Source organism: Ovis aries, chromosome 2 (assembly GCF_016772045.2).
Source record: "Ovis aries strain OAR_USU_Benz2616 breed Rambouillet chromosome 2, ARS-UI_Ramb_v3.0, whole genome shotgun sequence".
Classification (NCBI taxonomy): domain Eukaryota; kingdom Metazoa; phylum Chordata; class Mammalia; order Artiodactyla; family Bovidae; genus Ovis; species Ovis aries.
In genome coordinates, this window is record NC_056055.1 from 209,671,108 (window position 1) to 209,696,899 (window position 25,792).

Genomic DNA, 25,792 nt, shown 5'->3' on the forward strand with positions numbered 1-25,792 from the left:
GTAAGAATCAGAGTTAAGCAAAAAAAGACAGAATGGTAGAGAAACTAAGGTTCTAAAAAACATTCATGAGGGTAAACGTTTGTCAGGTTATTCACTTTGAGTTTGATCTTATTATCCCTTGAAATTCTGATTCTCTGCCTTTTTACAACTCCTCATCAGCTGTACATTTTTGAGAAAGTCTGTGTAGAGACTCTGCTGAGTGAGCTAGTTAACAGCAGCTACAGATTAGTGGGAAAGTGTTCTGTGTGCTCCTTTGGCAGTAACTATAGTGTTGTTTGGAGAAGGCAACGGCACCCCCACTCCAGTACTCTTGCCTGGAAAATCCTATGGACGGAGGAGCCTGGTGGGCTGCAGTCCATGGGGTCGCTAAGAGCACGACTGAGCGACTTCACTTTCACTTTTCACTTTCATGCATTGGAGAAGGAAATGGCAACCCACTCCAGTGTTCCTGCCTGGAGAATCCCAGGGACGGGGGAGCCTGGTGGGCTGCCGTCTACAGGGTCGCACAGAGTCAGACACAACTGAAGCAACTTAGCAGCAGCAGCAGCATAGTGTTGTTACTCTACCTTGAATCACAGGTCTGTGGGACTATACTGTGTTTACTTTAAAATGTTTTAAGGGGCACATGTTACTTTATTGTAGCTCTATTTTGTGAAACATTACTAGATTTAACAAACTTCATTTTTAAAGTGAGTGTGTATCACAAAGCCCTCCGAATACAACTGCCTGCTCTCCAGAATCCTTAGGCTCAGCCCACATACTTGATTTCTCAAGTTTCTCTTAAATATGTTTGTTCTTACTGCCTTTGCCATAAATTTTTGATAAGGCGCTATCCCACATAGACCCTTTTGCCTTGGTTAAATTTAATTCTCACTCCGACAGCAGCATGCTCACCTAGGTTTAGAGAGAGCAGGAGGCTCCTGCTATTTAGCCTAGGGAAACTTGGCAATGTAAATTTGACAGACTAGCTTACCTGAATGACTGAAATTCTAGTCTGAAAATGCTCTGGGTTGCTGCTTCTGACAAAATTGGTTTGAGATTGGAACCAGCAGGATGTTGATGCTAGTATAGACATCTAAATTTGAGATGTCAAGTGTTGACAGTAGCTTCACTACTTCATAGCTTTGTGACTTGGGTGATTTACTTAAAGTCTTTGTGCCTCAGTTATTCCATCTATAAACTGGACATACTAATGGTACTTACGCAGCACCTAAAGTTACTGTATTTTAGTGAGTTCTGAGTAATGTAATATATGTATATGCTTTAACATAGCATCTGCCACATAGTAAGTTCTCAGTAAATGCTAGTTGCTATTATTATTATCCCACATAAAATCTGTATTCATTTACCTTTATTCCTTCTCAATCCGAGCATACTTTCCAGAAATACATAGTTCTTTACCTTGAAGTTTTGCTTAATAAAAATTATGGATTGCCAACTTTGAAACATGTCTATATGTAGCAGAGGACTTCTTCCAGAATTGCCAGAAACAGCCATCTGGAACATGGTTGAAGGATCACCGATCTTATTTGTACAATTGTACATATACTCAAAGTATTTACACATCACTTAAAGGAAAATATTTGTACAGTCAGTAGACTGATAGCTAGATGTTTAGCCATTCATTCTTTCCTTCATGTCAGGACTTTATTTTACTTGGTAGTTTTGTTCTAACTATAAGAAAACAACTGACAAGCGATACTGATAACATTCAGTGTTGATTATAAGAAGTCCTGAAAGAGATTAGGCTGATTTTGGATGTCACAAAAGTTTGGTTTTGACAAAAAAATTTTAGGTTCTCTGACTTCTGTAGGATGGGGGAAAAAGGGAGAGGAAAGGGATGGTATGATTATCTCCAATAAAAACTGGTTTTCTACTGAAGCATGTATAAGGTTGAAATATGCCCTTTTGTATTTGACCTTTTCTTAAAATTCATAAAAATTTTATGGGAACTAAATTTGATTATCGTGATAAAGTTCTTCTTTATTTTCAGATTTCAACTATTGCAGAAAGTGAAGATTCACAGGAGTCAGTGGATAGTGTAACCGATTCCCAGAAACGAAGAGAGATTCTTTCAAGGAGGCCTTCCTACAGGTATGGAATTGAATAGTTAAAAGAATTTAGGATCAGGAGTATAAAGGTATACCCCTGTGTAGTTACAGATGAAGAGATGTCGGAACACCAATTAGATGCTCGATTCAGGACCATACAGAACATGTCTTTTCATCCTGAGTTGCTTCTCTCAAATGAGTTGAAGCTTGTCATATAGAATAAGAGCACTTCTTAATCTGAACATGTTGTGTCTGACTCTTCGTGACCCCATCAACTATAGCCTACCAGTCTCCTCTCTCCATGGGATTTTCCAGGCAAGAATACTGGAGTGTATAGCCATTTCCTTCTCCAGGGGATCCTCCTGACCCAGGGATCGAACCAGGTCTCCTGCATTGCAGGCAGATTCTTTACCATCTGAGCCACCAGAGAAGCCTTACTCTGAATAGTCCTGGATAAAGACTGATTTTTTTTTTTTTCCTTCTGTTTTTGTAGACTCTGCTGGCTGCTGCTTTTCTGTTTAAAAGATTGGAATACATTTGATAAGGTTATAGCATTTTCTAGTTATAAGTCAGTTCTGAGACTGTACCATGTACTTCACAACACATTTCTTATTCCATGGTACTTAGCATGATAACTGCTTGTTAATTAAATAGTTGCTTAGGGTGATGTTTGGTGATACTCCCTGCTTGTTAACTTAATAGTTGCTTAGGGTGATGTTTGGTGATATTCCCTAATTTTAGGGGCATCTTACTGCAGTTTTATGTTCAGCTACAAAAGTTGGCTAATCCATACCTTGCTTCCAAGATGGACCAAAACTGTTTTAGTACTACATAGAAATTGGAGCCATATTAAGTATCTCCAGGAAAAGCAATTCCCAGAATCTTTAAGTTCAATTCATAGTCTAATAAATTTCAAGCTTATTCTTCCCTTCTTTAGCCTACATTATTTCTATTTATATATATTTCTATTTTTCAAAGGAATGTTATATTTTTTCCATTTTCTTAGCTTTTAAGCTAGCCCTTTTCTCTATCCTCACAATTTAATTAGGGATCCTAAAGAAATAGCAGTAAGTTGAGATCTTGAGAATTCTGTGTTACCAAGTATGTGTTGTATTTATTTATACTCATAATTCTCAAAATGTAGCTAGTTTTATCTTTTAACTTTGAAATATATCTAGTGTTACTATGTCAGACATTTGATCCTGAAGCAAATTCAACTTGATACTAAGAAACAAGCTACATGGCTTCTCTATATAAGTTCTAGGTAAACCCTAGCTGTAACCTTATGATACATGAGTTTTATGTTGGAAAAAAATCTTTTTTTTTTTTTTTTTTTTGCCTTAATTGGCACCACACATGTGTAGAGAAAGGTATCTTCCCTTACAATCAAACCTCCATAGTGGAGTATGCTGTTATTTTCTAGCTTGTATGTCTTAATTTGATTATAACAAGATCTGTACAAAAATTCTTAGGTTATTTTTGTGAAGTTGGAGAAATGGGAATTAAATAATAACATTTGGGTTTTTATTGGAACAGCCCAGCTTTATAGTGATCAGTTTTTACCCAGAGGAAGTCCTTGAAGGGTTCTCACTTGGTTTCATCTGGCTTGGTGTTTTTATCAGTAATTGAGCTGAAAACATAAAAGCCATGTTTATCAGATCAACAAATAACAGAAACTTAAGGGCAAAGTACCCTAATAGATGGTAGAATAAAAACCTTGAAAGACCATAGCAGCCAAGGAAAATAGAGTGAAACGAATAGTCAGACTTTTATTTTTGGGGCTCCAAAATCACTGCAGATGGTGACTGCAGCCATGAAATTAAAAGACGCTTACTCCTTGGAAGAAAAGTTATGACCAACCTAGATAGCATATTCAAAAGCAGAGACATTACTTTGCCAACAAAGGTCTGTCTAGTCGAGGCTATGGTTTTTTCAGTAGTCATGTGTGGATGTGAGAGTTGGACTGTGAAGAAAGCTGAGCGCTGAAGAATTGATGCTTTTGAACTGTGGTGTTGGAGAAGACTCTTGAGAGTCCCTTGGACTGCAAGGAGATCCAACCAGTCCATTCTGAAGGAGATCAGTCCTAGGTGTTCTTTGGAAGAAATGATGCTAAAGCTGAAACTCCAGTACTTTGGCCACCTCATGTGAAGAGTTGACTCATTGGAAAAGACTCTGATGCTGGAAGGGATTGGGGGCAGGAGGAGAAGGGGACAACAGAGGATGAGATGGCTGGATGGCATCACGGAGTAGATGGACGTGAGTTTGCGTGAACTCCGGGAGTTGGTGATGGACAGGGAGGCCTGGCGTGCTGCAGTTCATGGGGTTGCAAGGAGACAGACACAACTGAGTGGCTGAACTGAACTGAACTGAATAGGATAAAATGTTGAGGATAATGGTAAAATTTCTGAACCTGAGTTTAAAATAAAATGTTATTCCCATACAGGATTCTGGATTAATAATTCATCTAAAAAAGATAATTAATGTTCTTTAATTTTCATTGATTAAATGTGGTTGCCAAAAAAGCCAATACACCATAAGACTGTATTGGTTTAAAAGAAAAAAATAACCTAGCATCTAGATTAAAGTGAAAGTCGCCTAGTTGTAGCCAACTGTTTTACCCCATGGACTATAAAGTCCATAAAATTCTCCAGGCCAGACTGCTGGAGTGGGTAGCTATTCCCTTCTCCAGGGGATGTTCCCAAACCAGTGATTGAGCCCAGGTCTCCCATATTGCAGGTGGATTCTTCTCCTGCTGAACCACCAGGGAAGCATTCTTGGCCATGCAAAAGATTGTTTTTCCTGTAGTCAGTTTTTGTATTCATCTCTTCTTTAATTGCACCTGGATTTTGAATCATCGTCTTTTTATGTTCACTGAAAGGAGAAATACATCTGTGTTTTTTCTAGTCCTCATATGGTTTTGACATGTAGATGCCCTGATTCATTTTTAGTTTAATGTTGCAAATTTTATTGTTATTATTATAAGTTTTTACATTTTAAACTATAACATTTTTAAATTCTATCCTAAACACTGTCAGTTTTCTGATCTTTTCCTCTTCTTTGTACTTAGCCAGTAAATGTTACCTTTATTTTAACTGATACAATTCTCTATTTTTCTAGGAAAATTCTGAATGACTTATCTTCTGATGCACCAGGAGTGCCAAGGATTGAAGAAGAGAAATCTGAAGAGGAGACTTCAGCACCTGCCATCACCACTGTCACGGTGCCAACTCCGATCTATCAGACTAGCAGTGGACAGTATAGTGAGTAATTGATATTTCTGTTTGGGAAAATGAGATGAAAAACTAATGGCTACATTCTCCTCAAAGTAATCTTATAAAAGCAGCCTGCACTTTGCTAAATCTTGATTGTCATTGTTATACTTCCTTTACTTACATGCAAAATTTTGTAACAGAAATATTTGCTTTTCTTCAGGTTTAGTTAGGATTACCCAGGTATGTAAGACCTTTAAGTGGCCATTTGTTTTGTTCAGGTGCATGGAGAGTCTAAGAAGTTTTTTAAACCACTACTTAAAAATGTATTTCAGTCCTCATATAACATGTTAATAGAAAACATGAGTTTTTTCAGATAATTATTCTTTGGTTATGTTTAAGGCCAATTTTTGTCTCACAGAAAGCAAAGATTTCTTTTGAAAAATTATCAAAGTTCCCATTTCTCTGATGTCTTGATTTCCCATTTCTCTAATACTTGGGTCTCTCTCATCTTTCATCTCAATCTGTTACAAAAGTACTTTTTGAGTGCTACCTTTTTTTTGATCAAAGGCATTTGTGTGAATGGTACCTTTTTCCTTTTTCTCCAATATCTTTGTGCCTTCCACAGTGCCTCACACATTGATGTCTTCATTTTTATTTGTTTATTAAATACAATGCTGCCCACTATATAGTTGCCCTACCTCTCTTCCTTAATAACACGTCAAATGTACACATCAAAACTCTCTTACTACATCGGTTTTCTAATGTCCTGGGGTAGGCTGTGTCAGAAATGTGTATAAAAGTTTGACTTCCAGTTCATAATTTTCCAGTTACACCTTGGCCATGGTTTGCATAACTAATTTGCATTCCAGCCATATTAAAAACAAGTGGCAGACTTTTTAGCTCTACCAAAGCTGAAACTTTTAATAACAAGTAGAAGGCAGGCATTTTTGACTAAGCTTCTTGTCCATTCTGTAAGTTTATTAGAGTTCACTTATCCTTTTTCTTCTTCTTTGGCAGAAAGAGGTGTATGTGTGTATTTTTTATCAAAATAATTTGAGTTATTCAAGGTATGTGTTCTAACATATTAATACATGAACTTTTTTCCAACTTGAGTACACTTGAGGAATATAGCATAATCCTATTAGTAACAGAGATTCATTTACCACAGCAGTTCTCATTTGAATTAGAAATAGAAGGCATGCTCTCCAGACAGAGGCATATCAGAATCTCAAATAGGGAAGTGAAGTTGAGGGAGGTAAAGCTCAGAAAAATAGATGTTTCATTTGGCACACCCCTTCCATCCAGCGGCTAACAGTTGCTTGTTTTAAGGTTAATACTTTGAGATTTTAAAGGCTTTATGCGTTAATGTTTATGCCTTATTCTCTCTGTATACGCATATATGACTTTGATGGAACTGATTTAACATTATGTTCTTGATTATTATTAACAATCAATATAATGACTACTTACATATGTAACAATATTATATATTTCTTATAAAACAAGTATATGGTTGGGAAAATTCAAATGGTAGAGGTTTATAGTATTGATGAAAAGTAAAGACCCTTCCCATCCCTCCCCAGTAGTAAGAGTTTGGTATATATCCTTCATTCTTTTTCATTCTGTTTATACATAAACATGTGAAGTGTATTTTTATACATGTGAGATCTACATATTTATATACTACAGACAAATATATGCATATGTAGTTATGTAAGTGGTTTCTTTTAATAGCTGCATTGTATTTCACTGTATAAATATAACATTTGTTTAAAACTCACATACACTGATAAATATTTAGGACTTTTCTACTGTTTCAAATAATGCTACATAAACATTCTTTTAGTATATAGTGTCCTATCCTGTCAGTGGGGTAGCATCTAATGAGTGGAACTGTTGAATCCTAGTTACCCTTCCCAGTGACTACATCAATTTATAGCCAATAAATTGGTTGTTGTGTCTTTTTATTAACACTAGTATTAGTTTTGTCCATTACTTGGTTCACAATCCCCGATAATAAGTGTTGAAAAGATTATTCTTAGGTAGAAAAACATGTTTCACTAAATAAAATTGTTTTTCTCTTCATTTTGGCTACTCAAACTCTCAGCTAAGTTTGTTTAATTATATGCTTTCCTTGTTTTGTGATAGAATCATTATGTACATCTAAATACACATTAGTTACTTGACTTCTTTTCCTTCTTGTTTTAATTTAGTTTTTTTGAGAGCAATCTTACGTCCTTTTAAAATATGATGTGTATAAATAAATATTAAGAGAAAAACAATGTTTGATAGGATCAGACTTCAGTTTTCAGAGTACTTTTATATACATGGTCTCATTTGAGTTTTATAACAATGATACTTACGGGCTAGAACCATATATTTTTATTTTTACAGAAGAGATAACAGATTCAAATAATAAGTTTAGTGATGGAACTTGGACTAGAACCCAAATCTCCTGATTTCTAGTTTCCTTCTTTCCTTCCACTTTGATTTCATTGATACATAGTCAAGAAGAAAGCTGTTTGTGTTGAATACAGTGGAATTTGCTCATTAACTCTAATTGAGAAATTGTGGTTTGATTCTGTTAACCTTCTGATTCTTTCAAGTTATCCAGCAGTGTTAATTTCAGAATACTTTTCACATATTTCTTTGGAGCAGATGAATAACACATGTGAATAATCAATGGATTCTACATGAGAAGGCTTGAATATGTAGCTTACAAATAGCAATAAGATACTTTTTTCTAAATGATCATCTTGGGCTCCAGTTTTAAACTCCGAGAGGTCTATGGTAATTAAGTTCCCCAGGACATTTCCGTTGTCTCATTGAGTGGACTTCTGTTACACTTTATGTATTTCTAACTGAGTAAGAGAACAGAGTGCACTACTTAACTGCTTTATTAATTATACATTAAAATAATCATTTATTGGGTGCCTATTACATACCCATGTCTGTGCTAATGTACATGAATGTAGAGAAGAAATATCGTACATAGTTAATGTGAGAATAAAGGAAGTGTAGGTCACAGAGTGGTACCTCTTCTCAACCAAATAACTTCAAATGGAATTTAACATTTTCTCATTTTATTTTTTTAATTGTTAACTGACATTATTATAAATTATAATGTGGTTCATAGAGTATACTTGTATTCTAGAAATTGGATATAAGTTTTCCTGAGCAGAAAGTTTGGAGAAGGCAATGGCAACCCACTCCAATATTCTTGCCTGGAAAATCCCATGAACGGAGGAGCCTGGTGGGCTGCAGTCCATGGGGTCGCTAAGAGTTGGACACAACTGAGCGACTTCACTTTCACTTTTCACTTTCATGCATTGGAGAAGGAAATGGCAACCCACTCCAGTGTTCTTGCCTGGAGAATCCCAGGGACGGGGGAGCCTGTTGGGCTATCGTCTGTGGGGTTGCACAGAGTCAGACACGACTGAAGTGATTTAGTAGCAGCAGCAGAGCAGAAAGTTACTTGACTATAGAGAATCTTTCTTGGTGATGTTATCTGCTGTAATAATTTCTCCTAGATATGTCTTGCAAATTATTATTGGAATTTAGTGTGTGTGTGTTTTATATGGTATTAATTAAACTTGTAACAATAAAATCTGTTGGATTTTAGTTGCCATTACCCAAGGAGGAGCAATACAGCTGGCTAACAATGGTACGGATGGGGTACAGGGCCTGCAGACATTAACCATGACCAATGCAGCTGCCACTCAGCCAGGCACTACCATCCTGCAGTATGCCCAGACCACTGATGGACAGCAAATCCTAGTGCCCAGCAACCAAGTTGTCGTTCAAGGTAAGAGAATTTAGAGCTCACAGGTGTGGTGAATTCTTTAAAAGGTTAAAATTTTATAGACTCAGAAAAAAGTAAGTATGGTAATGCAAAGCACTGTTAAAATACAGCTTATTTTCTGCATCATAGATAATATTTTCCATGAACTCTTCTTCCGTTATTCCAATTGGACCAAAATGTCATGGCATAAAAACAACTATTTTCAGTTTTAAAAATATAACTTCTATATTTAATACCTTTAACATTTGGATGTAGGAGAAATGGGGTAGGCTAGAGGGAAAGACAATAAAAATAGGAGTTTAAAAAGCTAGTTTCTAAATCTAAGTATATAGATTTGCTTGTGACCTTCAGTAAAAGCCAGCCTCCCTTGACCTCACTTTTTTTCAGTGTGTCAAATGAAAAGTTGTGCTAAATCACTGAAAAGAATCTTTGGAGGTTCAAATTCTGTTTCTCTGCTTTTAGTCAAAAGTAATTTATATCTTCCATTTCTATGGTCATCATTTTTTATTTCAAAGGAAATCATTATATTCTGAAAAATCTTTTGCCAGTGTGCAAGTCCACTGCTCTAGGAGCAAGAGTAGTTAAATCCATGGTGAATTGCAAAAATTCAGAACTTACAAAAATTTTTTCTTTTTTTGTTTTCTTGTTGTTTTCTTCCTGTTTGTTTCAGAAATCTTTATGAATAGTGGATCATTTTTCTTTGAATTCATTGCATATTTTAAGAATGATTTATGCCAGATTTAAAATTTGCATATTAAGGAAATAATCTGTTTCTAAAAATATTTTCATTAATAGTATGTTTTGTCTCTACTAGGTAATGACAAATATGCCCCTTCACCATGGATGATTAATTTTCAATAATTCTAAAACCAGCTAAAGAATCATAAAATATTTAAAGGACCCTAATGTACTTACAGGATATTTTGTTACTAAACAAATAATATTTGAAGAAGATAGTATTTTGCTTATTAATGGGAGTAAAACACCTTTTCACTTCACACTCAGGTACTCAGAAATTGCAAAGCAGGATGTCAGTGAATTTGAATTCTGAACGTCAGTTTGAAGATGGTAACACATTTAGTATATACATCGTTTCAACTCAAACTACACATTTTAATTGATGTTAATAACAAAAATGGATGGTTTTTAAAGAGTTTCAAATTCTCTCAGATAATGTTAGGTTTCTTATTCCTAGGAGGGCATATTTATTATAACAGTTGACCATAATGCTTTATTTTCTCTTCAATTCTGCTGTTTTATGAAAAATCATGGTCGTTTTTATGTCGTGGCAAGAGTTTACTTGAAATTTTTTAATATGAATTTACCAGTATCAAAGGAAGACATTGAGGACTATACTCTATCTAGGAAGATCATCCAAGCTGTGCCCTACTCACCTTTTAGGTTTAAGGCTGGTAAACATGTTAACAACAGAACAGAACTATGTTCCAGTGAAAGATAAATGTAAGATCCAGCAGATATAAGTCATGAAGATCCTTTTTCATCCAAGTGCCTATACTAATAAATACTCTAAATTGGGAATTATTTCTGAGTAATGAATGACCCAAAGAGTGCTGCTGATTCTCAGCATTTTAGTCAGAATCATCTGTTGCTTTTTTTCCTTTTAATTCAAAATGTATGTTCAGATTCATGATTGACCCATAGTTTTACCAAGTCACAGTGCTTCAGTGTCTCACACCATGCTCACTGTTTCTCTTTTCAGCTGCCTCTGGAGATGTACAGACATACCAGATTCGCACAGCGCCCACTAGCACCATTGCCCCTGGGGTTGTTATGGCGTCTTCCCCAGCACTTCCTGCACAGCCTGCTGAAGAAGCGGCGCGAAAGAGAGAGGTTCGCCTCATGAAGAACAGGTATATACATTGCATTTACTTAGATTGTTGTAGGTCAAGAATAACTTCAGATTATGTCAGTAGGATCTTTGCATTGGGGTTTTTTTTCTGGTAAAATTGATGGATCCTGCTAAAACTTCTTTATTTAATAAGCTGCACTTAATGAGATGGCTAATGGTCAGTCTTTGATAAGTAGTAGTTTTTCTTTCATGCAGTTTCTCCATGAGAGACATAATGCACAGCTTTGCTGTATTTTCACTGTTGATTCAGCCAACTAACTCAAGTTATTTAAAAACTGTTTTTTTGTCACAAGTAGTATCATTAAGAAAGTTAAGATTGTGTGTGTGTGTATAAATGGTAAGCTTTATTTACATTAAATGTATTTGTAATAAATGTATGATGGCCAGTCCAAGTTTTAATGCATATTAAACACCTAAATAAAGATTTTTCGAAAAATAGATTAATTCTGAGAATATCTTATTATTGACAAAAATTTTAAAACAGAGCTAGTCTTAAACAATGAACATGCTAGATGTCAAAAATTTTTTAAACATGAGAAAGTTATTTCCATAAAGTAAATTCATAGCTGTAAATAGCTTTGTCATTAAAAAACAAAAGCAGAGTAAAAATGTTATTTACTTGTATTTACCGTAGTATTTGTATGTGTTTAGCTTAGGATTTAAATATACCTTAAGATAAATATGGAAGTTACCTAAGACAAACCAAAGAAAAGGAAAATAAAGATGTTAAAAGTTTGAAACATTGAAAATATTCCTCTGCCTTTCACCCCAAGATTCTTCACATGCTGTGATGAAGTGAAGGAAACATGAAAGTTGAATTTAGAGGATCTAGATTCAAATCCTGGATCTGCCCCTTTTGCTGTGACTTCAGAGCATCACCTCCTAAACCTCAGTTTTCTGGCATTTTTACAAAGGATCTGTTGTAAAAATAGAATCCCACTACCTACCCAGAGGGTTGTTCTGTGGGTCAAATAAGATAATTCCTTTGAAAGCACTTTGTAACTGCAGTGCTCTATTGAAACATCTGTTTTTCTGCAATTTCATTTTTCAGCTCAGATCAGCCTCTTTCATTCCTAAAATATTCCTAGCTATTACACAATGTTAGTAAATTACATGTAGACTATGAGAAACGGCAGTTTTTTTCCGGGTTATTAGGAAAAGAGTTGGAGACAAGCTGGGTAACTTATTGGTGCTCCATCAATCTGTGATTTTCCGTAAGTATTTAAGTTAGAATAATAAGCAGAAACATAAAAGCTGTGTTCATATTTAAATGTATTTAAAAATATAAATTCTGTTTAAACTTTTGCAGTTTTAAATGTTTGTAGGGAAAGGTTTAACCCCTTTTTAAAATGAGAAGCAAGTCTGATTAGAAGTCTCAAGTAAAGGCTAGACTAAAAAATTTAAGGTAACAGTATTTACTGAAGAAACCAGTTCTCAACAGACACAGAAGTCAGGTAAAAAATAAATCTCTTCATTATGAAAACATCAGAAGGACTTCAGATTATGTCTATGTAGTCTGGCTCTGTAGAACAGAAACACTTAAGAATTAGGTGAAGAGGCAGCACTATAGCTTCTTGTCTGCTCTGGTGTACAGAAGAGAGAGATGCCCATTTATAAAAGCAAATTAATTTGACTGGCATACCAAATTTTCCTTTTTCTCTATTCATTTGATTCATGGATTTTCCACACACACACACACACACACACACACACACCCACAAACACACACACCTCCAGGTTGGGGACAGGGCACACACAGCTTCAGCTCCTAACAACCTCTGTTTACCTGAGATATTCAGGGAAGCTACCTAACTTACTGTGAACTCTTTAATAAAATACTTTGGCTTGGATTTAATTTCACTCTAAGGAAACTTTCCATTGACTGCTATAGCTCCCTTTTCCTTTTATTCCCAGATTCCTGCTGCTTCTACTTTTTCAACTTTCATTCACTAGAATTTGCCTTCTGAGCCCACCATACCACTCCTGTGTCTTCAGAAACATACAGATACCCTTGCATTTGGCACATCTAGTATTCTCTTTTCATTTCATTTTACCTTTATGGGAGTATTTGACACTTCTAACTGCTCGTTTCTCTTAAGCTCTTTGGCTTATTCACCTGGTTTTCTGTCTACTTTTCAAATTTTCCCTTGAAACTTTCATGCCTACCTGTATTTCAGGCACCATCTTTATGTTGATACAACTCAATTATATGCTAGTTTTGACCTTTCCCTTGAGATATCACTTATTTAGGTACCAGTATATGGTAGACACAGTACTTTGTTTCTTTATATATTTCATTAGTCCTGCCCACAGTAAGACAGAAGCTTATCTCCACTTTACAGTCAGCAGGTAAATATTTTGCCAGAGGTCACACCTTTTAAGAAATGGGTAGAACTGGGAAATGAGCCTGGACCTGGCACCAGAGCATGTGCGCGTGCTGCCTCTCGGGTTCCAGCGTGCAGTTGCCATCGCCTGCTCTGCTGCTCAAACTGGAACACATGGTGGCAGTGTGCTGGAGGTAGGGAGGGCCACGAAGCAAACATGGGAGCTTCCCTTGAATATTTATGTTGCTCAAAAATTTGACAGAAACAAACATTTTAAAGGTGAAACTAAAGATTCGAAACTAAAGGTAAAACTAAACTCATACCAACAGTGGTTGCTTTGGATTGTGTCCCCCCATCCTTAGCTTTCTCCGGTGTTATGGTTACTTAGATGGAAAAGTTAGAGAATCAGTCTTCTCCTTAACATACTCACTAGGATAGATGCCCTTTATGTACCCCACACAAAGGCTGTCCTCTAAACTTGGATAAGGAAAAGTTGTGATTCTTCAAATTCTGTAACATTCAAATTGCCATATACTCAAAAATAAAGTGGTAAATGTTCTGAAAGTATAGATGGTTACATTAATTGTGTTGCTACAGTAACAAAAAATCAGTGTCTTAGAAACAAAAATCTCTTCCTCACTTACTTACATTTTGGCAGCTGCAAGTCATATGCTATGGCTCTCCTCCACATGCTCCCAGCCAAAGGAGGAGCATCTCTTTGAGGCCTGTCCTTGTAGCAAAGGGAAAGGGGGCAATGCTTTTTGAAGCATCTGCTTGATTGTGGTGAACATCACGTCCACTCGAGTACCACTGGCAAAAGCACAGGTGAGGACAAGCCCAACGTCAGTGAAATGGGGATGTATACTCTTCCCACAGGGAGGGAGGAGTAAAAAATTATGGAAGCAATGCAACCCCTGTCTTCTATTTTAGAATGCAGGAAGAATTTAACAGTTTTCATAAAAGTAGAAGTCATAAAGGAAAAGGTTAAGTAGGTATGACAACACCTATGATTAGCTAAGGAAAAGATAAAATAGCAAAGCAAAAAAACTAGAAACCTTTTAACATATAAAGTCAGATGACTGATAAGGGTATGTAATGGGTAGATTTAAAGACAATGAATTAGAAATAGGGTTTAAAAAAATAAAAAATTCAAACCAAGTAAAGTGTATGCTATGTCGGTGAAGGTACATCCATTCAACTTCCCAGGTTGCTCAGCTGGTAAAGAATCTGCCTGCGAAACAGGAGGCCCTGGTTCGATTTCTGGGTCAGGAAAATCCCCTGGAGAAGGGATAGACTACCCACTCCAGTATTCTTGGGCTTTCCCAGGTGGCTCAGACCGTAAAGAATCCATCCTCAGTGCAGAAGTCCTGGGTTCAGTCCCTGGGTTTGGAAGATCCCCTGGAGAAGGGAACAGCTACTCACTCCAGTATTCTTGGCTGGAGAATTCCATGGACAGAGGAGCGTGGCAGGCTGCAGACCATGGGGTTGCAAAGAGTCAGGCACAACTGAGCAAGTTACTGTTTCATTCAACTATATAAAACCAACCATTAATAATGAAGGTTTATTTTTATTGAGATGGGAAGATGCTCATAGTGGAAAAGAGCAGGTTACCAATATATATATATTATAATCCCATTTTTTTAATTTTTATTACAGAAGATAATCATGCTCATTATAAGCATATTAGAAAACATAAGCTAAAATATTTACTCACCACTGATGTGCCACCCAAAATGTTAACATTCTGGAGTATAATTTTTTTCCCCTAGTATATATGTGCAATGATAAACAACATATTTTTAGTATAGTTTTTAATTTTTTATTTTGGAATAATTTTAGCTTATGGGAACAGTTAAAAACATTTTAGTACAGAGTTCTAGATACTCTTATCAACCTTCTCAACTTTCTTACAGTTTTAGCATATTATGTAACCAGTCTGTGTTTCTTAAAACTAAAGAAATTAACATTCTGTCATATACTATGGATAGTAATTAACATAGTATTTTTGGACTTCCCTGGTGGCTAAGACTGTAAAGTGTCTGCCTACAGTGCGGGAGACCAGGATTCAATCCTTGGGTCGGGAAGATCTCCCGGAGAAGGAAATATGTCAGCCCACTCCGGTATTCTTGCCTGGAAAATCCCATGGACAGAGAAACCTGGTAGGCTACAGTCCATGGGGTCGCAAAGAGTCAGACACGGCTAAGCGACTTCACTTTCTTTCTTTTTTATCATGGTATAATACCATTAACTGAACTGTCCATTTTATTTGAATTTCTTCAGTTATTCCACTTTTCTCTACCAGAATCCAGTCCGGGTCACTACACTGCATTTACTCCTTGTGGCTCCTCATCCCCTCCAGTCTGTGACAGTCTCTTCCTTTGTCTTTTGTGGCCTTGCCACTTTTGAAGAGTAATAAAGTTTCTTTCAGAATATCCCTCACTTTCAACCTGTGTGATGTTTTCTTACGATTAGGTGAAGGTAATGAATTTGGGGGAAGAATCCACAGAGGTGTAGTCTGCCCCTTCTTGTCACTTATCAGGAAGCACATACTAGCATGATTCATTCCTGAGAATGTTTACTTTGATCACTTGGTTAAAGTGCTCTCCAACTGCCCCACTACATTTATTTTTCTCTTTTTACACCCTGTTCCTTAGAAGCAAGTTACTACATTCAGCCCACACTGAAATGGAGGATTATTAAATACCACCTCCTGGAACAGAGAGTATCAAAGAATTTGTGGTTATAGGTGAAAACTAACATAGTAATTGGTGTAATTTCACAAAGATACTTGGAGACTATGCAAATATCTTATTTCTCTTTCAGGTATTCCCCACTAATTTTAGTATTCACAGGGAGGTCTTTCCTGCGGTGATTATTACTATGATAAAATTCTAATGAGAATTTTGTTTCCCCATCCCTTCTGCAATTATTAACTGGAATTCTTTAAGGAAAATCTTTCCCTTCCCCATGTATTTTTTATGAATATGAATTTATTCATATTCATTCAAATTCAGTATGAATTTATAGATATTTACCTTATTCTTTGGGCTGTAATTCAGTATTACTTAATTATGATATTGTTAAGATTATTCCAGCTTTGGCCATTAGGAGTTCTTATAAGTTGGTTCCTGTGTCCTTTAGATGGCATCTTAATTTTCTTGAAACACATCTTTATTTTCTGACCCTACATTATCCAGGTTCAACTTCTCTTATGGTTTTCTCTGCCTTAGCTTTGAAATCAGCCATTTCTTCAGTGAGCCTTAGTTTCTTTCATTGGAAAATGGTTTACTTTGACCACTTGGTTAAAGTGCTGTCCAGCTGCCCCCCATTACAGTTATTTTTCTCTTTTTATAAAATTTTTCAAAGTGCTCTTTGCTACTGAGGCCCTCTTAAAGGACGGAGCTAGGAAATATGTGTGTGTGTGTGTGTGTATACACACTAGCTCATGTATGCACATATCTATAGTTCTGTGTATTACTATATACTGTAGTAATTATTATAAGTATATTTTACTAACCCCACTGACTAATCTCTAACCACAGGGTTTATTTTAGCCTTACCTTCCCCCTTTGCTTATTTGTAACTTCGTTCTCTGACAGAAACTTGGCTTCCCAATAAAGACAGTTTATTTATCTATTTATTAAACGCTAGTATCATATAAAATAGTTTTGTAATTGCTAACTTATACCCCTGTTAGAAACAAATTTACAATACAACAGTTACGCACAGTTCTTTTTTGCTTATAACCTTAAAGTACTAGTGAAGGCACTGTTTTCAGAGTTACTTAGCTGTGCTTCTTTTTTCTCTACTCCTTTCAGTGAGGTGGGTGGTGGTGGTGGTTTAATTGCTAAATTCTGTCCGACTCTTTGTGACCCCATGGACTGTAGCCCACCAGGATCCTCTGTCCATGGAATTTCCCAGGCAAGAATACTGGAGCAGGTTGTCATTTCCTCTTCCGGGGGATCTTCCCGACGCAGGGATCAAACTTGCATCTCTGGCTTCACAGGTCCGTTACCCCTGAGCCACCTGGGACGTCCTCAGTGAGGTTATGTCATACATTTACAGTAAAGTTAGATTTCTCAACATGATCATTCAATTCTGGGATTGCCTGACATCTTGTTTTCTGTTTTTAAATTGTCATTGCTTTACTCTTTGTGCTGTATGGTTCTATGGCTTCTGACAGACATATTACCACCACAGTGCCATACAGTAAATTTATACCATTCTAAAAAGAATTCCCAGTGATAACTTTTGGTGGTTGGCCTCTACCTCTTTCCCCAGCTCCTGGAAACCACTGAACTGTTTTCCATCTTCTTCTGTCTTTTCCAGAATCTCCTATAAATGTAACCTTTTGGATATGACTTCTCTCACCTAGCACAAGGCATTGTTAGTGGTATATGAATCAGGTAGTTGGTTTTATCCCTGGTATTCTATGGATGTGGTTTATCCGTTCACCTTAAAGTTTATCTTCGTTTCTAGTTTTGAAGGATTGTGAATAAAGTTACGATGAACAGTTAGATACAGGTTTTTATATGAACTTTCAGTTCACTTGAGTAAATATCTAGGAGTGGCCTGGATGGATGGAATGGTAAGTATATATTTAATAAGAAACTGACAAACTGTTCTTCAGAGTGGCTATACCATTTGCCTTTCTACCAGCAATGTATGAAAGTTCCAAGTGCGCTGTATCAAGTGTTATAACTATATTTTACATTTAGGTCTCTGATCCCTTTTGAATTAATTTTTGTAAGGTGTGAAGTGTGTTCAGATTTATCTTTCTGTATCAACTGTTTATTCTAGCACCATTTGTTAAAAAAGATTATTCTTTCTTTGTGGACTTGCCCTTGTACTTTTGTCAAAATGTAATTGACCATATTTGTATAGGCTTGTTTCTGGGGTGTCTGGCTTGCTTGCTTCATTGTTTTGTGTATCTGTCCTTTTGCCCATCCAGTCCATTGGGAGAATATTTTCATTCTCTTCTGTTCTTAAAAATACTCAGAAATTTTTGAGACACTTTAAGAGGCAATCTCCAAGCTAAAGAGTTCTTTAAATTTTTTATTTAAAGCTCATTTGAATTTTTGTATTCTATTCCAAAATATAGTAATTTTTATTTTCATGTGATAATGCTTGCTACCCTTCTGCCCCATCAATTAAAATTCGTGCTTCAGAACAGTTGGTTTTTTTTTAATCAGTTTTCTATGGTATGTTGAAAATTTTACATTAGGCAATTTCCGAGTCATTCTCTTTATTTTTTTCAAATGCCTAATCTATAATATATTAAAATGTTTGTTGCTTTGAGCCAGATCTTTTTTTAATGTATTCTACCTAACCCAAAACAAAGGCTGCAGAAATGTTGCATAATTTTTCCTGTCTTTTGCTTATAGGGAAGCAGCACGAGAGTGTCGTAGAAAGAAGAAAGAATATGTGAAATGTCTAGAGAACAGAGTGGCAGTGCTTGAAAATCAAAACAAGACACTGATTGAGGAGCTAAAAGCACTTAAGGACCTTTACTGCCACAAGTCAGATTAATTTGGGATTTAAATTTTCACCTATGATGGTGGGAAAAGGACTGGCTTGGCCACAACCAGAAAGACAAAATAAACATTTTATTTTCTAAACATTTCTTTTTTTCTATGCGCAAAACTGCCTGAAAGCAACTACAGAATTTCATTTGTGCTTTTGCATTAAACTGTGAATGCTCCAACACCTGCCTCTACTTCTCCCCTCAAGAAATTTTCAGCACCAGGAATCATGAAGAGACTTCTGCTTTGTATCCCTTGCCCTCTTCAAGAAGTAATAATTTGTTTACTTGTAAATTGATGGGGGAATTGAGGAAAAGAAAATTTCTTTTTTTTTTTAATGATTTCAAGGTTTGTGCTGAGCTCCTTGATTGCCTTAGGGACAGAATTACCCCAGCTTCTTGAGTTGACGTAATGTTTGGGCCGCATGCTTAAAGTAAGTAAGGTGCAATGAAGAAGTGTTGATTGCCAAATTGACCTGTTTTCACATTTCCATTGTGAATTATGTAAAATCGTTAAAGAGACATACCCTGTGAGAAAAGAATTTTAGGATGGTGTTGAAGAAATTAAGAATGAATTCAGAGTGCTTTCTATGTACATTCTCTTCAATACTGAACACTTGTCCTTGGTTCTTAAAAATAATCTGTATTAACTATAGCTCTTCGATAGGGCAGTTGTTGCTTCTTAATTCAGTTCTGTATGTGTTCAACATTTTTGAATACATTAAAAGAAGTAACCAACTGAATGAAAAAGCATGGTATTTGATTTTAAATTAAATCAAAGTAAGTAAAATTACAAAGCTTCATTTAGTTTAGTACTAAATTTTTAGTACAAAGATGCTCGTTAGTAAACCAGTTCCTTGAGTTATATAACAAGGTTTTTAAATAAATGTTGTGTCATCACCTTCAAAAATATTTATATTGTCACACATTTACTTAAAAAGGTTTTTCTAATTAAACTGCTCCCCTTTGCACTTATACCACCAACAGGAAAGCCTTCAAGATGTTGAAGCAAAGTGATATATTTGTTTATAAAATGTTATGTGTTATAGAAAAATACTGATTTTAAATTGTTTCCATATTAACATACTTTAACAGTTTAGTGAATTTTTTAATGAAAAAAGTTATAAGGATATAGTTTAAAAGTACAATATTAGATATACACAAGGAAAATAATTTTCTTCAGACTTAATTTGAATGACTGCTGTACTACAATATTTGAACTGTCATTCTTGTAAGACCTTTTTTTGTTGTTTTCTTCCAAAAGGGATAGGGCTGCTTAGCTTTCCAGTGTGCTGTATATCCTCTGTTACTCTGTAAAGGAGCTACCTGTTTGTTTTACCTGACTAGAGCCGGCTGTATTTGTATGTATCACACATTGTTTCCAACATGACTTTCAATTACTAATACTCATTTTATTCACTAAGTCGATAAATTTAAAAGTTACCCTTTAAAAAAAAATAAGACTGAGATAGATCTGAAAAATTGAAAATGACGTAATGTTAGATTATAATTTCTCATTTGAGAAGTTGTTCTTTTTTTTTAAGAGAGTCTAGGATTTAATGTTTTATATTTAGTTATGTCATGGGTTGTTTTTAAAAGTTTGTTAGTGTGTTAACAAAATATGCAGATGTGGGTGTTCATTATTGAGTCCATTTTGAAAAGTAAGACTTTTAATTAATATTTGTAAATGGTATTTTTTGTTTGTAACAAACCGTTGTCTTTTTTTAAGGATGAACAGAGTTTATGAAGCCAGCATCATTCTAAGAATTGAGTGATGTAGTCTTATCTTTGGACAGTTCACCAGATTCTCAAGAAGGCTTTCAAACGACTGTAAATTTTGTTGTTTATCCTGCTGAGCTAACGGTGAAAGTTGTAACATAAAAATTATTTGTATGCCAGCATAGATATACCATTTTCCAAAATTGGTTTGATAGAAACCAAGCAAAATCACAAATCTGTTCACAAACCAGAACTTTTAAATGAGTCAGAATGTCAAAACTGAACATTTTAAAAGTGATAAGCTTTAGAATTGAAATATTTAGCAAATTAAATGTTTCCAGAAATCAAGGTTGTTTAATTAGCAATTTAGTGGTCTCTTAGTCCCTGATAAATCAAGGCAATCACATCCATATTAGCTGGTTGGATTTATAAGTTACTTTGAGGATGACTGCTCTGGTTTGAAGTCAGTTAATGGTGAGGTAAGAAGTATATTCTGTTGCTAAATCTGTTTAGACCTTGGAGAGACTTGAAGAGTTTCGTTTATACAGATAGAAATTAAGCATCTTTTGTGAACTTTTTTTTTTTTAAAGAGAATTGGGAAAAATGTGTTTGTTTTTAAGCATGCAACTTTGAGAATCTTTGTTAACAACATAATTTTTAAAAATCTTACAGCCAAGAATATATGTGGCCACATTATAAATGTTTTTTCTCTTCATATTGGCCAAAAGGGAATAAAAATGTCATCATAGGAATCTGTACATATGCTACTGATTTGCCTAGAAAATAGCAAGTTTGGTATTGCTCACTTTGCAAATATAGGGCCATGTGGCACTTTTATCTATAGGACAGATTAACTCTAATAAAAATGAAGTGGGAGGGGTTTATTTTTGATATATTGCTCTTATGAGTTTTTAGGCTTTGATAGTGTTTAACTGAAAAGTGGTTTAGAAAGGGCTAGATCCAATGTGTTCACATTATTAAAAAGAATTGATACCAGATGTAATTTTTAAGTTCACTCTTTTTCAAACTCAAGTACCATATTGGCAACCATAATATTGTCATAGGTGCTCTATTCATTTAGATATTCTTGGGGGGATGGCATTTGTATAATATATGTGTACATATATATATATACATACAGTATATATCTGAGGCTCTGAGAGCTCTTAAGTCAGGAATGCTAAGTATTATAGTATATTGAGGTCAGATGAAATTTTACATTTTTGCGTGATCTATTGCATCCCTTTTGGTAGTTTCTTAGACTGCATTACTCCAGCACTCATGATGGATTTTTTTATCTGCTAATTTTCTTTTTTTTTTAATTGTTAATTCTCTTTGACTTGATACTTTTAAACATGTTACTAGTCACTTGAACCACCACCACCACCACCACCACCACCACCCCCAAAAGTATTTGGTTTTTATGCTTTGTCTCTGGCAGCTATAACAGTGGTAAGAACATTTTGAAGATAGCTTCTAAAAGGTACCACTGATTTTTTTCAAAAATCATCCTGGGGGAAAACTTTTGGTGTTTTCATTTGAGCAGGGATTTTTGTCAGAAAATATACTTAGATGGTAAGTCAGCAGCAGTGCTAGTATCTGAAAGCACAATACCAGTCAGGCAGGCTGTCCAATCAGAAGTATCTGGCTGAAGTTTATCTCTGTCTCTCAGGCCTAATCCCTGATCCTTTTGACCATTTAGGGTGACATGTGGAATCATACAAAGGCTTAGGAAGATACAAGTTTGTTTAAACCAGGATGCTTTTACTTAAAGTGACTTCAATCTAGATTTCTTATTTTCATTTCTAATATTTTAAATTCTGTGATCAGCTATAGTCAGCTGTCAGCATAAATTGGTCTGTTTATTTTGAAGATCAGAAGGTTGGCTGCTTCATTTTTCAGGATTAAGTAAGGCTGACATCTTAAAATTTTGAATTAAAGTAGGTTCCAAAGACACTTGTTACACACTGTTTCATTTTTTTCAAGAGGCTCTGTTTGTTGCCTTTGTAACCCTGAAAACTGTTGGTATATTGTTTCCCATTGACTTAATACAAAAGTTGTATATTTATTTGGATTATATTTACATTATATTCTTTGTAAATGTTTGGTGTAACTTGCACTTTTAAAATGACCCTGTTTGGGGTATTTGCAAACTTGAGAAATTCCCTCATCAATTGATTGTCATCTGACTTTTTATGTCTTTCTCCTGTCTTCAAATCATGTGTCTTTTTTAATGGAAGCTTTTCATTGATTAAAATATTTTATTTAACACCTAAATGCTAGCCTTATAAATAGCTGTAAAAAGAGGAAAATAAGGAAATTAGACTAGCTCAATTAATTTAAAAATGGGTTCAAACCCTATCTAATTCTCTTTCATCATGAATAAAGATAGAAGGAAATACAGCTCAAGTGAATATTTATTTCCAATTTTAAATGAGATTCTGTCCTCATCCCAACATTAATGCTATCTATAGGATCCTAAGATATCCTTGAATTTGTGCAGAACAGTGAAAGACTTCAAGGTAATTAATTATTGTTGTCATGGAGAACATGTAATAATTTGATTAACTTTTTCACTTTAAATTGTCTTCATTAACATAAAAAATAACTGTCTAAATTTGACTGGTTTCAGATGAGAGGAAAAGTGAGGTGTGCTTATAGTAAGCCTATAGGTGAAGAATTGTGGGATAAATTTGTTCACTCAGTTGTACAAAGCACAACTAGAACTTTCTGTTGGACGGCTTACATACATCTTGAATACTTTTAATGTTGATGTGTTGACTTTTTTTAAGTTGACTGCACAGTCACTGTATGTACTAGGAACTGGTTTCCTTGACTGTCTAGAATCAACGGCTGAGAGAGGCACTAATCCCTGAGGGGTCGAACATATCATGGAGCTGAGTCAGTATGGAAGAATTTCAAATCAATCAAACAGGGTGCTGCAGTTCCATCTGTCTCATCTGCTGATGATAAGTTCTTATTAATGAGTGAATGTAGCTTAAGCCTTTGTATGTGTCCTCAGGGGGCAGACAAACTTTAAGAGGGACCAGATAACGTTTGAATGGAGGGATTATATTTCAGGTGTTTTAGCTTGAAATTTATTTTTTAAAAAAATTAAAATAGAAAAAAAAAAAAAGCCTGTGAAGCAATTTGATACTATAAACAGGCTGCGTTGTTTAGCACAGAGAGAAAATATTGACCTGTCTGCATTCTGGTACTGTACATACAGGTCCTAGTTGGGTAAAACACGATACATTTTGAGTTATTCTCACCAGCAAGTAAAAGGAAAATGAATATTCTTCAGTAAATGTCTTTTGAAAGGGTCAAACCATAGGAAATGCAAATTTTACCTGCTTTATACAGGCATTATTTAATACTTGCCTATAGAAGCATTTCTAAGCTGGTGTCTGAGGAGCATCTCAGATGTGAGAGTAAATCTAACATAGTTCAAAAATTGGTAGGGAAGGAAGGAAATCCCTGCAGATGATGACCTTAGTCAGCTGGCCAAGTGAAACGATCTGTCGTTGTGTTTGGGAGGTTTTATTTTCTTACGTTTTTAAAATTGAATTGGTATATGCTTTATAGACATTGTATTTTTATCCAGGTGCCACTCCAATTTGTGTATGTAATAAAGTTATTTATATGAAAATTGGGAAATAATCTGTGAGGATAGATTAGGATGGCAGAGGAGAGTGCTCATTTGCAGTTTTCCATGTACAGTCCCTGACTGGTCTGTCATGTCAGTTGTCATCCCCACCCAAAAAGAATTATTTCTAACCTAGCTGTATCACTTGAAACTTTAGAAACAAAATAATCAGGGAAGTTTCTAGAGAGAAAGGTGTTGGGTTTTTGGTTTTGTTGTTTTGTTTTTCCTTGAGGATTGGGGTCAAGAATACCTCCCCCCAAAACTGTCAGCACAAAACAGGGTATTGACTTTTAACTCTGATGTTGCTATTGGAGTTGAATACTAAATAAGTAACTATAGTGAGGAAAATACATTTCTAATAAGATTCCCTACATTCTAGAAGCATCCCTGTTTTAATTTTTTTTTAACCTAAATCTTTCTGTGCTTTGTGTAAAGAGAAAAAATGTACTGAGTTATAATGCATTTTATTAACACTATGTACATATTAGCTGCTTTGTGTTCAGAATGGTAGCAATTGCTTTGTATATTAAAGTAATCCTTGTGAATTTGTGAAATATTGTCATAAAGTGCTTTTTCTTACTGTAATCTTTGTGGTATCAACTGTCATAATGCCCTTTTTACACAAACATTTATGTGCTGTCACATAAACATGCTTTTAAAAACTCTTAAGTCTCTTTTTTGGGATGGGATCATCTACATTGTGGTTTTTCCTAGGTGTGTTAAGCAATATTTTGTGGACTTGGTTTATTTTGTTAAATGGCAAAAGTTACGCTACAATATATCACAAGCTTATGTTGCACAACAGCAGAAAACGAACTCAAACAACATAGCTTTACTTAATTTTACTGTACTCCTGGTTTTTAGCACAAGATTTCTTTTTTCAGTTAAGATTAATGAACAGTGCCTTTTTGAGGATTTAGAGATGTTATTGAGACAACCAATGGGAGACATATGGCCAGCTGTGTTTAATGTCTCAAAATGCATGTTTGCATTGGAAGGATAAGAATAGATGGATCTATTGGGTCTCCTTGTAATTCTAAAGTTCTGTAATTACATAAAATGGAAGGAAAGGGGAGAAGATGTGGTTAATCTGCTCTTCACTTAAAGCACAAGAATAAAAGATTGTCTCCTGTACTGTTGATTCAGTTTCTGAAAATTAGCAGTTGCAGTCTAAAGGGCTTTTAAAAATTGCCATGTTGTTTAAGCTTGTTATATCTGACATTGTATTGAAAGTAACACATGAGTTTTATTCCTTTTTTCTTCTACAAGGGGTGACCACATAATGTAATGTATAGACAGACATTTTTGCGAGGGAAAGGGTGGGGTGTAAGCCAAGACTATGCTGCGCAAACTAGGATTTATGGTGACCCTCCTTGTAAGCTGAGCTTAGGTGCTTGGACCTCCAGTAAAAGCGAAGAGTGCGTATCCTCTCCATCAACTTTGCTGCCACTTGCTTATTTCACAAACACGTACACGTTGAGAACACAGTTCAGGGCACTGGAAAGTTCCTGTCTTCAAGAGACTAAGACACACAGCCAAGGAAACAATTCTAACACATTTATACAATTTGAGTCCTGAACTCTAGACTCAAATTTGTCATCTACTCCGACTGCAAAATAGAGGTCCAAACTGAACTTTTAATTTCTC

General features: G+C 35.4%; 2 protein-coding genes across 17 annotated transcripts in view; one reads left to right on the top strand and one right to left on the bottom strand.

The window, feature by feature from the left end:
* CREB1 (cAMP responsive element binding protein 1) overlaps positions 1–24,807 on the top strand; it is a 55,666-nt gene extending 30,859 nt beyond the window's left edge. For 4 of the 15 annotated variants that reach the window (XM_015093513.4, XM_042244102.2, XM_060410301.1 and 1 more), the window contains 5 exons: positions 1,994–2,094; positions 5,169–5,311; positions 8,886–9,068; positions 10,786–10,936; positions 18,644–24,807. In XM_015093513.4, coding sequence (XP_014948999.1) covers positions 1,994–2,094; positions 5,169–5,311; positions 8,886–9,068; positions 10,786–10,936; positions 18,644–18,788 — 723 coding nt within the window. In that variant the 3' untranslated portion in view covers positions 18,789–24,807. Of the gene's footprint in view, positions 1–1,993; positions 2,095–5,168; positions 5,312–8,885; positions 9,069–10,785; positions 10,937–11,708; positions 13,827–18,643 lie in introns of those variants that run through there. The other 11 variants (XR_009599412.1, XR_009599417.1, XR_009599419.1 and 8 more) reach the window with 5 other exon arrangements.
* The window catches only part of METTL21A (methyltransferase 21A, HSPA lysine), a 55,008-nt gene that overhangs the window by 12,035 nt on the left and 17,181 nt on the right, over positions 1–25,792 (bottom strand). The gene's annotated exons all lie outside the window — the stretch shown is intronic.